Below are 17,331 nucleotides of genomic sequence, written 5' to 3' on the forward strand. Positions count from 1 at the left end.
CTGGGCCAGGGACAGGAGCAAATGGAAGGGAGTTGGTCCCCCTTCCTCAGGACTCTGCTGTCAAGTCATAATTTTGCATTTACCAGTTCCCATGGAAACTTGCTGGCTCTCCAGTGAGAGGCCAAAGATGTGTGGTGCTGGAAGGGCTTCCTGCTGGCAAAACAAGCCCAAGGATAAACATTTTAAGGAAAGCTGAGCACCTGCCTCCTCCAGTGTCTGAGACTCCCTCAGCAGCAAAGGTGTGAGCCCAAAGCATTCCCAGAATTGCTCTCCATCCCAGTTTCTGCTCCCTGCTGCCATTAAAATGTGCCTGTCTTGTGCTGGGACCAGGCTGTGGAGACTGGACTCCAGCAGCTGTTGAGCAGGAGCAAAAGGAAACGGCCTCAAGCTGTGCCAAGGGGGGTTTGGATATTAGGAAAACATCTTCACTGAAATGGGGGTCAGGCTTTGGAACAGGCTACCCACAGAAGTGGTGGAAGTGTTCAAAAACTGTGTAGATGTGTCACTTGGGGACACATTGGTTCATTGGTGGCCTTGGCAGTGCTGGGGGAATGGTTGGACTGGGTGATCTCAGAGGGCTTTTCCAACCTAAATGATTCTGTCATTCTGTGGGACAGTTCTGAGGTAATCACCCCTCAGTGAGCGTTGCCCCTTGTTTAGCAGTGCAGGAACACTTCCCTGAGAGCATCTGGGTGGGTCTGTGCACACCCAGCCTGGCATTGCCACCTCTGTCCCCGTTTGCTGGGCCCCAGAGCTGAAAACCTCGAGGCAGAGTGTCCCCTGGCATTGGAGCTGCCTCCCTCTGGTCTTGACTGCATGGAACAAACACTGAAAACTGCTCAGAGCAGGCTGAGGGCTGAGAGAGCCCTCATGACTTTGATGTCTTCATTATGCAGCTGGTGGGGCCAAGTTTGGTGGAGGGACATGTGATATGGGTGTAGAGCATTACTTGCAGCATGTTGGGAGGGGACTCCAGGGAAGGAGAAGCATCCCAAACTGTAAATCTCTGAAAGGACATCTTATTCTATAACAATTATTTTAGGAATAATGGGATTTATACATCTGGCTCCACTTAGAGATAACACTGGTCTCCAGATAATCCTCTGGGCTTCCCTTCAGCTCAGAGTGGGGATTTCAGAGGGCCAGAAATGGAGCACTGGGGAGGGACCTTCACAGGGAAAATACACAAGGCAAAAACTTCTCAGGCTGTGCAGGATCATTTCAACTTCCAGGTGCACAGGATCCTTTCTTTAGAAGTGTAATACCTAATGGAGATTTCTGCTGGAGCCAGGCAGAAGGAGCCCTCCAGCAAAGTGATGTCCATTGTGTTTCCCTTGGCCCTGTGAGGCCCTGGCAGAGCTGGGCACAGCTGAAGTCTGTCCCCAGCACTGAGATCTTTAGCATGCAGAGGGTTAGGATGGGAGACAAGAACCTGGTTGCCCTCTGTGATTCATTCCTGGCTTTCCCCCCCTCCCGTGTGTTTAAAGAGCCTTGAGGTTTCTACCTAGAAAGTATGACTGAAGCACTTTTTTTTTGGTGATTGGGTTTTTATCTGATCTTTAGAATAGGGGATCTCTTTCAAAATAAGGGGTGTATATGTTGTAATGAGGAGAGGAGCACTTAAGTGCATGTCAGCTCTTCAGCTTTTCCATCAATCATTTTCCTTCTTTAAACTTACCGGCAAAACTTCTGGTGCCATCAGGTAGAGGAGTCAGGGTTTTTTAATGGATATTTGCTGGGGGGAGGGGAACAATTCTGATTCCTCCTTTCTGAACTTCATGTTCCATCTGTAATTAGTGGCAGGCTGGGGCAAGCCCGGCTTGCACGAAGGGGAAACCTCTTGAAGGTGGAAGAAATTATTGGCTGGAATTTTATCTCCATCTCCATTGAAATGAAACACAGTTGATGGGAAACCCAGAGAAATTACCAAGAAAGAGCCTGTGGTAGTGGAAATGGAGCCTAGTGAATGGCTCTCCCCCCAAGCTGCCAAAGTGATGCCATTTTTGGCTGAGTGTGTCTGAGGTCCGACTGAGGCTCCCAAGAAATTCAGGTTGGGTTTTGACTTTCTGACTATAAAAATGGTCAAATGCCAGCTGTGGAGGAAGCCAAGGGAGTTTTTGCTTGTGGAGGTGTAGAGAACCTTCCCCTCTTGAAGTCACGCTCAAGGCTCAGCCTGGGACATGCAGATGTTCAGCAGGAGCCTGGGAGTCCCTGAGCTGTGCCTGTCCTTACAGCCCTTTCCCTTTGTGTGCTCTTCTAGCAGGGGACACTGCTGGGGTGATGAAGGAGGCGTATCATTAGATTGGAGAGGGTTGGCAGTTCAGTTTGGGACAGGCTGACCATATGACATCCCTTGGGAGTGGTGTCCTACTTTCAGTATCACCAGGAATCCCTATTGTTAGCCTGTAAGTGGAGCCAAGGGATACCCTCCTCTCCTGTTTCTGTACAGTAGTCCCTCAGGCCATGCCACTTGAGCAGATTCATTGCTGGGGTTTTCCTTGTAGGGCTCCCAGTTGTAGATTATTCCCCACCCACAATGAATGGGGCTGTGGTCTTCCCTGTACAGCTCACTGCACTGGAATGAAGGCCAAAAAAAAAAATAATGCCAAAGCAGCAGGGGAAAGAGAGTGCCAATAAAGATAAATGATTTCCTAATTAAGCCTGGAGACAAGGAGGGGCAAAGAGGACTGTTGAAGCCTTGTGGGAGCCAGAGTGAACCCAAGCAGCCTATACCACCACTCTGGCAGGGGTCTTTGGGCTGACATTTTTAAACAAAGGAAAAAGCTCATTTGACAATGGATCTTGCAAGAGCAATTCCAGATGCCTTGAAGCAAAGACTCTTCTCAAGCACCGGTGTTGTTACGATCACCAGGGGAGCTGCTGCCTCGCTAACTCTCACCATGGCATTATGAGTCTCCGATATTTGGGATTTGGTTTTAGCTGCTGAAGGCACTTTATTGGAGGGGGGTGTGAAGGAGAGCATCTCCTTTGTTTGTTTGCTTGTTGTTTTAGAGGAGATGATGGACATCATCTTGGCCAATGCACCTGGGACTGAACCAGGGAATTTGAGAACTGAAAGGAGAAGCAGTTGGGTCTTGAGCTCAAACAATCCACAAACTTTGCAAGTTGGGGCTCCTGAGAGAGTCAGGGAATGGACATTTAATCAAACTTGACTGCATTATAGCTGCTAACAAGTTAGGGTCAGTTGCTGGGCTGCTTCATGTGATGGGCTCTGCAAACTTAGAGGTGAAGGAGCTTTATGTGCCTGAAATTCGGTGTGGTTTTTCCAGCCATGTTGGCTGCTTACAAAAACAAAATAAAAATCTCTCTCTGCAGACCTTCGCCCACTGTGGTTGCAAAATGTCACAGATTAGGTTGAGGCCCTCCCTGAGACATGAGCTGAAATCCCATTCATCCTGTTTAAGTTAAAAGGTTTTACCTTTGGGGAGGAGGGCTGGGGCTGCTGGCAGCTCACCCAGCACAGCACATCACAGACCTGCAGGCACGAATTTGCCATGGAGCAGACTCTGCTGAGGATCTGTGACATGTACCAGCTGCAGAAAAATGGCCTGGGGAGAAAAGAATGGCACAAGGAGTCCCAAACCTTTATCTAGATCTCCTGCACGCCCTGTGGATGACCACGGTGGTGTTTCACAGGGGTTTGGAGCAATAGTTCCCTGCCCATGTGAAGGTGCCATCCCTTTCCCATGATTTCTGTTCCCCAAAATGCTTTTTCCTGGTGTCAGGATTTGCAGACTGGCTCTGCTCATCTCCATTGCTGGGCTCTCTCCAGGGCTGTGCCCATGACAGCTGCTCTCGGTATGGCACCTCCTTCTCCTCCTCGATTCTTTATAACTTTATATGCTTTGCTTTAAAGGTGCTCTCAGGCCTTCCTCCCCACTTCTGGCAGTCCCTGAAGTTTTGGTCCTGCCTCTGATTTGCCCAGCATATCAACCTCCAGCCAGTATGTAATACACTACCAAACTGAGACCGCTGTGCCTTCTCCCCAGCAGCTCTGGCCGTCTTTTCCCTCCCTGCCACATGACCAGCTCAGGGTTTGGTTGCTGAGGCAGTGACACCTGGGCACCCTGAGGGGCCCTGTCTCTGTATTGAGGTCACACACTCTTTGGGATAGCGAGGAATCTGTTCCACATTTGGTGCTGGGAAGTCCCTGGGAAGTCTTGGGACTGCTCCTGTATGAGATCACAGGAAGCAGGGAAAGAACCTGCTGGGAGCTGGCCTCAGAGCACTGCTCCAGGACCTACCTTTTCTCAAAGAAATTAAAATCCTGGCCCTTGGGCTGGAGGAAGCATTCATAGGATGGATCAATTGCCTTGAACTCCAGGAGAAGTAACACAAAGGGCCCTGCAGTGGCATTGGTTCTGTGCATCAGCCAGAGCTCCAAACTCAGCTTTTGCTCCTTTATTGACGTCACACCCTGGCAGGTGCCACAGCCTGGGCTGGCACAGAGCGCAGCAGCATTGCACAGGGATTTGCCTCTCAGCACAGCAGCCACAAAGTCCACCCCGGGCTCTGGTGTGGTGGTGTGTCCCTGCCTCTGCTGCCCCACACCTCTCCCCACTTGCAGAACACCCCTGGCCGCGTTGGAGCCTGCAGGGGCTTGCACAAGTGACCCTGCTCTTTGGAGTGTACTTATTGATCCTGTCCCCTCCTGTTGACACTGTCCAGCCCAGAAGTAGCTCACCCTCGCTCTGAGCCCAGTGTCAGTGTCAGCTCTGCAGAGTGAGGACTGGGAGAGTCTTCCTCTTAAAATCAGCCTGTCCCAAGCCTGGGCACAGAGAGACCACAGCACTGCTGAGCACAGAAGGGGCAAATCTGCTTCTCAGGTTAGAACAGCACTTTAATGTTGGGGAACAGGGGTAGGAGAGAGCAGGTAGAGTGGGTCAGGGGATGGCTGGTCCTGTCCTGGGCACTGTGAGGACATTGCCTGTCCCCCACCATCCCTGCAGGGCAAGCACAGAGCGGGTCAGGAGATGGTGTGAGGGGAGGAAGGGAGATAGAGAAGGGATGATGGCCAAGCTGAAAACTCCAAACCTTCCTGTCCTTTCCCCTCTTATCTGATTGCTTTGCTTGAGGGCACTTCTGTCCCCTTTCCCATTTGTTCTTTCTGTAGCTGATACTGAGCTGGCCAGATGATGCTCTGGAGCACAGAAAACATTTGTTTTCCTCAAGCACTGTGAGCACAGCCACCCTGCCCAGCTCTGCCCAACTCTGCTGAGCACAGCTGGAGGCAGGGAAGAAATCAGGGGGGCTGTGCAAGGGACAGAATGCTCCTGGCTGCTCCTGCCCTGCCAAACATGGCTTTGCCATGCATCCCCACACTGCCTTTGCATTGCAGTGATTCCCTCTGCCTGAATTAACCCACGGAGTGCTGGGGGTGATGGATGTGTCTCCCCAGAGCCCCTGGCCCAGCCATGGGGCTGCCCAGTGCTCGATGGCTGCTGGACAGCACTTGTGGTTTGCAAGCTGGATGTCCTGAATCTTCTTGCCAACCATTAACCTGCTCTTTCAGGGCAAATGCAGCTGGGTGAGAGTGCCAGGGCAGCATGTAGGCACCAATTAAATCTCTGGCAGGATGCAAGCAGAGCACATTACAGCAATTGCTGGCACTCCTGCTCTCGGCAATGCCAGTGTGCTTCCTGCTGCAAACAGAGGGAATGGAGTTAATGGGTGACCACAGCAGGGCAGCCAGGGTGTCCTTTGCAGGGGTCATGTTTGGGAATTTCCTTTTCCTAGGGTTTCAGGTGTGTTTACTATGTGCAGCGCTCTCCATTGACAATTTCGGGGCCACATATGGAGTAGTCTCCAAGTTCTCTTCATCAGCTCATTCCTTGACTTCTTTGTTACTTATGTGTTAGCTACCCTATTTTTAGAAGACTAATAAACCACTGCAACAGTAGTAATCCTGGAGCTATTCTTGTCCAGAGCGATGCAGAAGTGGCTGAACTCACACAGGGAGCACGGAGTCCTCAGTGTAGGTGTCACGGGGGCAGCTCATGGCAGCTTCTCTCCTGATCCCATGCTCTGACAGGAATGCCTTGGTGAGGAGATGACCTGGGAAGATGGCCCCATTTCCACTTGGCAGTAGGTAAGAGGGGAAAACTGATTCAAGCTTGACCAGAGTGCTGGTGGGAACATGCCTGCTGTCATGGGAAGTTCCTCCTTGGCTCAGATGCAGGGCCTGTTTCTTCTCCTCTCACTGCACTGGGGGCCTCAGGGCCTGAGCTCACATTTAGATGTCTAAATTACAGCCGATGAGGACACCCTTCCCAGCCAGAATTTGCCAGGATCTTTGTGTAGGTCCTGGCCAAGGGCTGATCTCCCTGTTTCCCATTGTAGTCTGGAGATTGGCACTGAAGAGGGTGATTTACTCATCCCTCCAAACTGCCCTCTGGGGGACTCTTTTCTCTTGGCCAGAAAGGTATTTTGGGGGATCTTCTTTTGGCCAGGCTGAAGGTCTCCTTGTGAATCCTATCCCTCAGAGCTTGCAGACAGCACATTCCCCGTGGCTCATCCCTCCACTGGCACTACAGGAGATAATTAGTGCGTGGCTAAGTCATGTGTGCTGAGGGTCAGGCAAGACAATGAGGCACATTTTCCCCTGGAGTAAAGAGATGTCAACAGAGTAGCACTGCAGCGAAATGATGGGATCTGTCAGTGACCCTGGCCCTTTCACTGAGCAAACAGCCCGGGGCAGAGCCTTCCTCCAGAAGAATGGCATGGCCTGGCAGCCAGGCACCCTTGTGAACGCACACGTGGGGCTGTCCCAGGGCTGCTGTCCCCAGGAGCCTTCATCCCACACCCCTGGGCCCACAGTAACTCCTTGGAGGCCACTCCTGGGTGTGTCTGTGAAATCAGCCCTCGGGAGAACAAAGTACCTGCCCCTGGGGACAGCAGGAACACAACTTGGAAAAGATGATTTCCAATGGAGTTTTGGGATATTTCAGGGGCGCTTGGAGGTAGTAAAATAGAGCAAAACCAGAGTGGTCACCCTTGGCACACACAGATCAGGTGAGGACTTGTCCATTTGACATCCTTCAGCTCAGTTCTTCCAGTGCACAGGATTATCCATGTTAATGAAAAGGCCCGTGGTTAATGCTGTCAGGCAAAGTATCTCTCTGGCTGTTTCAGTGCTTCTTAGAATGGGGAGATTCTCTTTGCATTTATGCTCTACATGAAAGCTGATCCAGATCTCCAACCTTGATCTCCTTTCCCCTCAGTCTGTCACCAGACATTATACAGCACAGTGTGGAGACCAAGAAGGGCCACACCGTTGGCCTGACAATGAAAAGCAAGAAAAAACTCTTGATTTTTCAAGGGGATCTTCCAGTCCAGGATAATTTCAACCAATTGTGTTGGCAAAAATAAGCTCTTTTGACAGTACAAGTCTTGTGCATTAAAACAAAGTAATCCCCTTTGGTTTCACCTTGATGTTTCTATGCTCCAAATGCCAACATCACTCTTTATTCTGCTCACATTCCTCTCCAGTTTCAGGTAAAAGACCAAATGTCTCTCACCCTCTTGTTGGAGCTGAGTCTGTCAAGTGTGGCTCCTTTTGTGCCACTCCCTAACTCATATCTTTGGGACTTACACCCCCTTATCTGTAAAAAATCACATACCTAGGTGATATTCTAATGCAGTAATGGATTTTTCCAGTTGCTCCACCTGGTGAGATGTGCTGTGGACTGAGATTGCCATGCAGCCAGTTATCATTAGAACATCTGTGCTCTGGCAGCTGAAGGCAGCATGTCCATTGATGCTCTCAGCTCTGCCCTGGCAGAGAGCCCCAGCGTGCTGATGTGCCAGGCTGGTGTTTTCTATGGACTCTGAGTTAGAGCCTTGCTCTTCCAAGATGCTTTCAGCATGTGCTGCCTGCGCTGCAGCCTGGTTTGTGAAACAAATGGTGTATTCTGGCAGAGAGGGTTGAGACAGCTGGGAGAAAGTAATGGCTGGGCTGGGAGCAGGCTTGGAGTTGCATTCTGGAGCCATCTCACTCTTTTGATGAGCATTTCCACACCTTCCTCTATGGAGGGAGTGGGGAACATGCTCCTGAGCAAGGTGCTGCAGCCCAGCAGAGCCCAGGCCCCCCTCAGGCACCCTTTGTGCCTCCCAGCAATGTGCAAGAACCAACAGGCAGCAGCAGCCACTGGGTGCCCTTAAATGTCCTTAAATGCCTCTCTCTTGTGCATTACCTGCTGCAGAGGCAGCGCAGCAGTGAGGGCCACCATGCGCAGGGCTGTCACAGGCTGTGCTCAGAGACTTGAGAACACTCAGAGAAGGGTGTTGTGCTGGGAGTGAAGGCAGAATCACCCCTCTTGTTTAGGCTCCCATGTTGGAATGCGTTGCACAAATGGACTGGGGGAGACCTACAGTCAGAGGGATTCAAGAGGTCTTTGCATACTGTCAACATCCATTTAGAAATTGCTCCACATGTGGCCCCAGCTCATGCAATTGAGCCCTTGACCGCATCCTGTAAAACAGGGCAGCGCCTGTTTCCTGGGAGCTCTACCAAGTCGTCTCCAAGTGCTTTTAATTTACTAATATAACTAGTGAGATGTTCCTGCTGCGTCCTTGCGCCCTGCCTCCCAGGAGAACAGCTTGTCAGGGCGTTAAAAAGATGCCAGTGTGCTTCTGTGAAGGGCTTCCTATGGACAATGATTTGCACATCCCAAAGAAAAGTCCTTCTCGGATGACACGTGTAACATTGCAGCTATGTCCGAGGCTAATGGTTATTTTCCACATAAATGGAATTATATTTGCCTTCAGCAACACTGGCCACTGGGACCTCTTTCTAAAGCTGGCAGCGCTTCCAAGTCTCTAAATAAAGTGACACAGACCTGAGGTAAAAGCTTGGGGTGGAAAGCAAACAGAGATGTTCTCACGAGAAGAGCAGACAGGGTGGATTGAGATAAGATGGCTAAAATGGAAGAAAATGTAGAAAACCAGAGGGTCTCCTGTGGGAGTCCCACTGCGGTCTCATGAGTGGCACTCAGTGTGTGTTGAAGGCTCCTATAGATCCCTGTTAAACTGGGCAACAAAAGGTTTTGCCTGTTAGTCAGAGCCATCCCAGGGAATGAGTCACAGCCAGCGGGAAAGGCGATGCTCCCTCAGCCCAGCCCGCGAAGCTCCTGTGAGCGGCACAGGCTGGGAGTGGCACGGCGGGAGGTGCACGGGCTGGGAGTGGCATGGGCTGGGAAGTGGCCGGGCTGGGATGTGACGGCTGGGAGGTGCTCGCTGGGAGGGGCACGGGCTGGGAGGACGGGCTGGGGTGGCACGGGCTGGGAGGTGGCACGGGCTGGGAGGTGGCATGGGCTGGGAGGTGGCACGGGCTGGGAGGTGGCACGGGCTGGGAGGTGGCACGGGCTGGGAGGTGACACGGGCTGGGAGTGGTCGGCGGGAGGTGGCATGGGCTGGGAGGTGGCATGGGCTGGGAGGGGCTGGGAGGTGACACAGGCTGGGAGGTGGCACGGGCTGGGAGGTGGCACGGGCTGGGAGGTGTCACAGGCTGGGAGGTGGCACGGGCTGGGAGGTGGCACGGGCTGGGAGGTGACACAGGCTGGGAGGTGGCACGGGCTGGGAGGTGGCACGGGCTGGGAGGTGGCACGGGCTGGGAGGTGTTAGAGGCAGTTGTCACACCCACCCTCTCCTGCTCTTTCGAGGCACATCTGGCTGCTCAGATGAGTGTGTGCAGCTCAGCCACACATGTCTGTAGTCCATTGGGGCATGGATTTGGGGGACACAAGGTGCTTGTCCTTTTTTTAGCTTGAGCTGAAGCTGTCAGTGATATGTCCAGGGCAAACCCAGGGAGTGGATGTGCAGGGTGGTGAGGGGTGTCCCCCTGGGTGCCATGGGTGTTTGTGCTGAGTGTGTGGCGCTGCTGAATGCAGCTGGTGGAGCACTGACTGCTCAGCATCCCTGCTGAGGAAGGCGCAGAACAGGAATCTCCTCTCCACATCTCTGTCTGGCAGGCAGATCCCACTGTCCATCAGTAAACTGGCTTTTTTCCAGTGTGGAAAGCCTCTGCTGGAGTGCTGGGACTCTGGGCCTCAGCTCCCCACGAGACTTTCTGTGTGAATGAGAGCAGGTGTCAGACCAAAGCACACAACAGGCTCAGAGCAGGGGGTTCAGAGGGAGATGTTCACCTAGCAGATCCTGGGAAGGGACTTGTCCAAATCCCATCCAGGCTCGAATGCCTCTTCAGCAAGCTCAGGCAGCCCATCCTGTCAAGCAGGGGTGACCCTCCAGGCAGCATCCCAGGGCCAGGAATGGTTGTCACTTCACGAGGTTGGTCAGCAATGGAGTAAGAAATGTCTGCTGTACTTTTCAACAGAAAGATTTCCAGACTGCAGTTCAACAAGGTGAAGCTTGAAGATGCTGGGGAGTACAGCTGCGAAGCCGAGAACGTTTTAGGGAAAGACACCGCAAAAGGCAGCCTGAATGTGAGAAGTGGTAAGTGAAGAAGCCAGCAAATGTCTCGAGCTGTCTGCCATTCCACAGAAAGGTTCTGCACATGGTCTGTCTTGTAATTTATTTCATGCTTTCAGGATATCGAGTGAAACAATCTTGGGAGATAAGAAAAATGCAGCTTAGCATAAATGTTTATCTTTGTTATCTGTCACTGGCAATGTGGTTAATTTACATTTTAAATAAACTTACAGTCGATGTATTTTAAAAAAAAAAGGGGGTAAGGAGGAAAGAAAGCTGGTGGGCTTGATGTTTTCATTTTTTAAAGAATTTCTGAGAAGCAAAACTCACCAGAAGACAAGTAATTAGACCATAGCTTTGTGATGAGTGAAGTTGCTTCTGGTTTTCATCCTAGAATGTGTGCTCCATCTCTTAGAGCTCAGCAGATGGAGTCTGAGGTTAGGTGGTTTTATTATTATCTTGGTCATAATAATTATATTGCTTAACATGATGGTCTGGATGCACCCTCGGGCTCAGAAAGTCCCTACAGTGGCTGCCAGAAGCTGGGAGGGCACAGCTGGGAGGGGGTGACTGTATTTCCTAAGCTCTTCCTCCTGCCATTCACAAGGGGCACTGTGGCAGCCTGGGCTGTGAGCTGGGCTCTGCCTCTGGGCTCTGCAGCCCTTTGCTGGGATCCAGGATTTTGTTCTCATCCCAGTGTGAGGGAAGGTAGCTGTCTCCTGCTGCTTTCTGGCAGTATTTTCTCTCTTACTTCAGCGTGTTTGCCATCCTGAATCTTTTGTTCTGTGAAGCTGCAGCATCACACGGCCTCCCCCTCTGCTCAGTCCCAGTGCTGGCAGGCTCTGCAGGAAGGCCCCCCTTGTTCGCACCTCCCTGCCTTCATCCTCCGTGTCTGTGAACTCAGCCCTGCTGCTCTCCTGGGTTTATTCCCAATTCTGATAGGAAAGGTGTCCTGAGTAAGAAACTGAGGCAGTGCTCTCCTTTTTTATTTCTTACCTCACTCTCTTGCTGTCCCACAGCACATAAACTGCTCCTGTGTGATGGGAGGCATGTGCAACCTCCCTTCCCTGTGTGCAGCCATCAGAGCCCTGGCTGCTGCTCTGCTGCCCCTTCCCCAGCACCTGCACCCCTCTTACAGGAGGAGAAGAGAGGTTGAGCAGTGCCTGCTGCAGGGCCCTGACCTGCGCACCAGGGAAATGCACACAGGGAAATGCACACCTGGTAAATGCACACCTGGTAAATGCACACCAGGGAAATGCACAGCTGGTAAATGCACACCTGGGAAATGCACACCAGGGAAATGCACAGCTGGTAAATGCACAGCTGGTAAATGCACACCTGGTAAATGCACAGCTGGTAAATGCACACAGGTAAATGCACACCTGGGAAATGCACACCAGGGAAATGCACAGCTGGTAAATGCACAGCTGGTAAATGCACAGCAGGGAAATGCAGGAAATGCACACCAGGAAATGCACACAGGGAAGTGCACACAGGTAAATGTACACAGGGAAATGCACACAGGGAAATGCACACCTGGTAAATGCACACCTGGTAAATGCACACCAGGTAAATGCACACAGGTAAATGCTCAGCAGGGAAATGCACTCAGGGAAATGCACACCTGGGAAATGCACACCTGGGAAATGCACACAGGTAAATGCACACAGGTAAATGCACACAGGTAAATGCTCAGCAGGGAAATGCACACCAGGGAAATGCACACAGGGAAATGCACACCTGGGAAATGCACACAGGGAAATGCACACAGGGAAATGCACACCTGGTAAATGCACACCTGGCCACTGCAGGGCATGCAGCACCTGCCAGGGTGCTCAGGAAGCCACCCTGTGTGACAAGGACCCTCCCAGCAGGGATGGGCTCACTCCTGAGCTGCCCAGAAATGTGTTAAGACCTGAAAAGCCACGAAAGGCACACAGAGATCTCGCTGTGAATCTGGTGGGTTCCCTGCCTGGATGATCCATGCTCTCAGCTGCCTTGCCACTGTGCTCTTGGCTCACTGCTCAGCTGCAGGCACACCTTGCTGCTCTTTGCAGTCCACCTGCCAGGGCAGCAGGGCCAGCTGAGCCCCTGCAAGAGCAGCCCAGGGGATGCTGATCCCTGGAGGCTTTTGTGGCCCTGTCACTCCTTTTTTCACCTCTTTTCACCACTCTTTTTTCCTCTTTCCCCTGGAATAACCCAGAGTTAAGCAGCCTTCCCCAATATGCAGGCTCAAGCTGTCCTGGAGTATTCTGGTCACACTGTTCAGCCTTCCTGGGGCCTTGCAAGCTTTCCTCCCTTCTTCTGTGACACCTTTCAGTAGAAAACTCCTCAGGGCACCTGAATCCACACGTGTTGTCCCCTGTTTCTTCTTCCCCAGGACCCTTAGCACTGATCCTGTCGTAGCTTCCATTGCAAAGTGCTCTTTCCTCTATTCCAATGCCACTTCTCAGTTTCAGAAAAGCAGCTTTTCAGCCATACAGATCAGCTGCAAGTCACCCAAACCACCACATCTTTAGAGAGAGTGGCTGCAGAGCAGAGACCCCTTGGCGCTTAGAAAATATCCCTCAGCCAAACCCTCCCCTCACCCCTCCTCCACAATTCCAGCGTTTCCACAAAACTCCCAGCTCAGAAATAAATGCTTTTGCATTGAGAAACTTTGTGAGGGTGTTAATTTCTGAGGAAATGCTTCTGGACTTAGTCAAAATATACTGCAATATATTGCAGATTTTATGACTTTGAAGTAAATTAGATGCTTTCTTAGAAAAATATCCCATTTCCCAGTTCTCATCATTGAATAGTCTAATGTTGATATCACATAGCCATGAGGGCACAGTTGAGGTGTGACTGTTTCAGATTCTTTTTTTTCCTCAAAAAATTTCTAGGCATCTCCTCAACTACTCTGCCCCATATCAAGCACTGAAGAGAAAATGAAGTTGTACAAAAAATTCTTTCTGCTTCTATCTCTTTGTGGTGGTCCCACCCCTGTCTCTGGCAGGGCTGCAGCCCCAGCCCAGGCTCCTGGGGCTTCCTCCTTTGTGCATCCAGAGGGTGTGAGGGACCTCTCCAAAGGTGCTGGTGCTGCCAGCAGGTTGAGTAGAGCATTCTGTGGGCATTGAGGTTCCCAGTATCCTGGTTCAAAAAGAGGAAATCACTCCCTGTGCTTGCCTCCCCTAATCCTGGGGTCCTTCCTTCATCTGTTCCCTGTTCCTCCAGCTCTGGTCCAAGCATTAATTTGTGCTGCAGGACTTCACGTGGGATGGAGGCTCTTCAGAAAACCCCATCTTTTCTTAAACCCCACATTTTCCCTGCTACCACGTCCTGCCATCCCATCCTTGCACTCTTGTGGCCATCAGGGCTAAGGAAACCTGCCACATCTGTGCTCATCTCCTGCCAGGTGAGCCCTGAGCCATCTCTGCCTCTTCATTGTGACACGAGGCCCTTGCCAGCGAGGGCACATGGTGCCCTGTGCCATCCCCTGCAGGGACACTCCTTGTCCTGCCTCTGCCACCCCAATGCCCTGCCCTAAAGCAGCACTGACACCTTGGCAGCCCCCAGCCTGTGCCCCCAGCAGCACCTGCCCCTCTGCTTCTCCCCACAGTAGCTAAGCCCACCCTGCTCTGCTCAAAAGAGATTATTTTGTTCACTACTTTCTTACCTTAATTTCCCCAGGAACAACGAAAGCACCACAAGTCTTACCAGCCTCAGAAACTAAAATAGTTGTTATGGAAGAAGAGTGTAAGTACCTCTCCCCCCACCCCCCATACAGCTGCTTTCCCCTGATTTGTTTGCTATTATGAGACATTTTGCATAAATGCTTTGTTGCCTCCTGGAATCTTCTTTAATCACTCCTTCTGTCTGATTTTTCCCATAGCCACTGGTCTTTCTTTCCCTAGATCTTTTAAAAAAATCTGATTTATATTGCTGGTGTCTATCTTGGAGAGGGAGAATTTGATAACTATTGCAATGGCAGCTTGAAGAACATGCTACTTAAAATTGCAACTGAAGTTCAAGCACTCCCAGCTCTTTCAGTACATGGAGTTATTGGCACCTGCAAGATGGGCTTGTTATGGCCTTTGATTTAACAGGGTTTTCTTTTATCATTTTGTTTTTGTGTTTGGGTTTGGGGTTTTTTTGAAGATAGTTGATCAAACCAAAACAAGCTTTAGGAAGTACAAGAAAAAAGACATGAGTCTTCTAAGCATAGGTAATAAGAAAATTGCAGAAAATCCATCCATGCCCTGCCATCCCATTTTTTCGGAGTCTCCAGAAAGCAAGAACAGATTTCCCCAAATCCTTAATTTGATTTATTGTGGCTGAAGTGCTTTTTAGCATTCCCTCCTACTCAGTTGTCCCAAAAGCAGTAGAAAATGGGCACAGAGCAATAAAAATCAAGGAGGGGATAAAAGTGTAGATTAGAATCCTGGTGCCTGGACATTGGCTCAGCAATTTCTGGTGGAGGATCCTGGCAAAAGCCCTGGGAAGGCAGGAGCAGGCAGGGATTTTATTTTTTTGTGTTTCCATCCCAGCTGCAGATGCCCAGAGCTGAGACCACAGCTGGCTGTGCCTCACTGTTGGCAGTTCTGCTCTGCAGATTTTTTGGGGATGTTTCCTCCTTTGAAAGCTCAGTCTTTTATGAATTTAAAGGAAATCTGATTGCAGCCACAGCAGGCACTGGCCAGGTATTCTTTAAAAGCTTTTTTGATTAGAAAACTGCACTTAAAGTGTGCTCTTGTGTAGAGCTTAGCCTTGCACTGCACTAGGGATGCCAAGCTGAGATACAGCATCATTAATGCCATGGCCACACCATCCTTCCCCAGGCTCTTCCCTTTGCTTTCACCAGAAGAGATCCACGCTACTTATTTGCATCATATTAGGTTAATGCTATTTTCTTAAAAGCCAAAGCTCAGAAAGGACACATAGAAATTTCCCCTTTTGGAAAACTTCTTTCCCCTGTGGGTGCATCATCACTTTTGTTTTTCCTAATGATGGGAAGAGATGGGAAGAGATGGCAAAGCTGTAACTCACTTTTTCCTTCACATTCCTTTTTTGCAATATCTCCCAAGTGTTATCTGAACAACTCAGAATCTCTCTGATTTTTATGGTGATGGATGTTGTATCAGAGAATTGCACGTGTGTACAGCATATGGGGAGGTGATGAAGATGTTGTGAGGTGGGATGATCTGGAGAGCAGACAAGTATCTCATTCTTGTAAAAGTCTTGCATTTCTTTTCAATATCTGTATTCAGAGTCATCTGTAGGTTGTCCCTACTCTCATTGTTTCACTGAAATCTTGTAAATCACTTGCTGGATTTTAAACACTGATGCCCCCAGTACCTGGTTTGTGAATAGCAGGAGGTTCCACTCGGCTTCATTTGTGCTGCAGTAGCTTTATTGGTGGTGAAAATGTTAAATGGGACTTTGTTTTGTGCTTGTCACAGGCTGAGCTTGTGCAGTTGGGTGGTCACAGTGGCTCAGCTCACAGACAAGAGCTTGCAGGGATGTGGAAACTTGATCGCGTGCCCTGACAGGAAGGTCCTTTCTGCTCATTTCAACATCAGAGAGCCCAGAATGGCAACGTGATCCTGTCACAGAGCAGCGTGAGGCAGCTAAACAAGGCTCAGGAGTTTGTGCACATGTTGGGTAAACAGGATAGGAACCAGTGCTGACATTTAGAGCATTCTGATGGAGGCAGAAATGGAGAAGGGGTCAGAGAAATCTGGAGAGCATTCTGAGATGGAAGGTTTATGCAGGACAGAGGTAGTCAAACCCTCTCAAAGTTTAATTTTACAAAGGTGAGATAAAGTTTGAAGTCTCTGAAAAGGTCAGGTAATCCCTTGTGCTTGTTTTCTGCTCTTGAGCTCTCCTCTAGCTCCTTCCCTGACTTCAAGAAGCAGGTGAAGCCCTGAGGGTAAGGAGAGAAGGCAGGCCAGGTGGAGGAAGCGTGGTTTGGACACTGTCAGGGTGCAGGAGGCTGTGCCAGTGGTGGGCAGGTGCTCTAAACCAACATGTGGATCATTGCAGCTGCTCCCCTGGACTCTGCTCTGCTCCCTGCTCACTCTGGAGCTGGGTGAGTGCCTGCTGAGAGCTTTATCAGCCTCTGTGGGCTGTCAGTGCCCCTGGCTGAGGGTGCTCTGCAGCAGAGAGAGGCTCAGGGTCACAGGAGAAGGGGAAACAGGAGAAAGAGCAGAACAGGCAGTGCTGAGCTGTGCTGGGAGCAAGAGGATTGGGGAGGGTGATATGAAGCACCTGAATGAAAGCTGGGCTCTCTGGGTTTAGTTTTGGGGCCTTTATTTCATCTGCTGGGGATCATAAGCCCTCCCTAGAGTCCCTCTAGAGACCCCTGTGGGAAGGGTAGCTGAAACAGTTCTTTTGTCTCCAATTAAGTCCAACTCTCCACACAGCAGTTTGGGTCCACAGATTTCATAGCTGTCATCCTAGTGATGCCATTGGGCTGTTTGTAGCCTCATTGGTGTAGAGCCATTGAGGCAATCCCCTCCAGTTTAATCCCTTCCCTGCTGCCCAGCGTGGCTGGGTGTTGGAAATGTTCTCCTCACTTTGCCAGGTGAGCTTGGCCTGATGGACTTGCATGATTGCAGTGGCTGTGCTGTGCTTTGTGAGTTCCACACCCCACAGGAACGTGTGCCACGTGGTTATGGTTCAACCAACCCCCCAAACCTGCTCTCAAATCCAGTCTGGCCTGGGTGACCATGGCAGACCTGCCTGTGACCTTGCTGGTCTTACTCCCCTCTTTTCCTCACCTCCTTATTCCCTTTTCCTCTTTGTCCTCACCTCCTCCCTCTCTCCTGCTTTGTTCTCAGTCCTGGGACTGAAGACCAGCTGGAGGTGGGACCTGCTGATGGCTGAGCTGCTCTTTACCTGCAC

General features: G+C 50.7%; 1 protein-coding gene across 1 annotated transcript in view; it reads left to right on the top strand.

Moving 5' to 3' along the window:
- NRG2 (neuregulin 2) overlaps positions 1-17,331 on the top strand; it is a 158,870-nt gene that overhangs the window by 104,216 nt on the left and 37,323 nt on the right. The window contains exons 3-4 of the mRNA XM_030957411.1: positions 10,352-10,470; positions 14,119-14,184. Coding sequence (XP_030813271.1) covers positions 10,352-10,470; positions 14,119-14,184 — 185 coding nt within the window. The remainder of the gene's footprint in view (positions 1-10,351; positions 10,471-14,118; positions 14,185-17,331) is intronic.

Source organism: Camarhynchus parvulus, chromosome 13, assembly GCF_901933205.1.
Source record: "Camarhynchus parvulus chromosome 13, STF_HiC, whole genome shotgun sequence".
Classification (NCBI taxonomy): domain Eukaryota; kingdom Metazoa; phylum Chordata; class Aves; order Passeriformes; family Thraupidae; genus Camarhynchus; species Camarhynchus parvulus.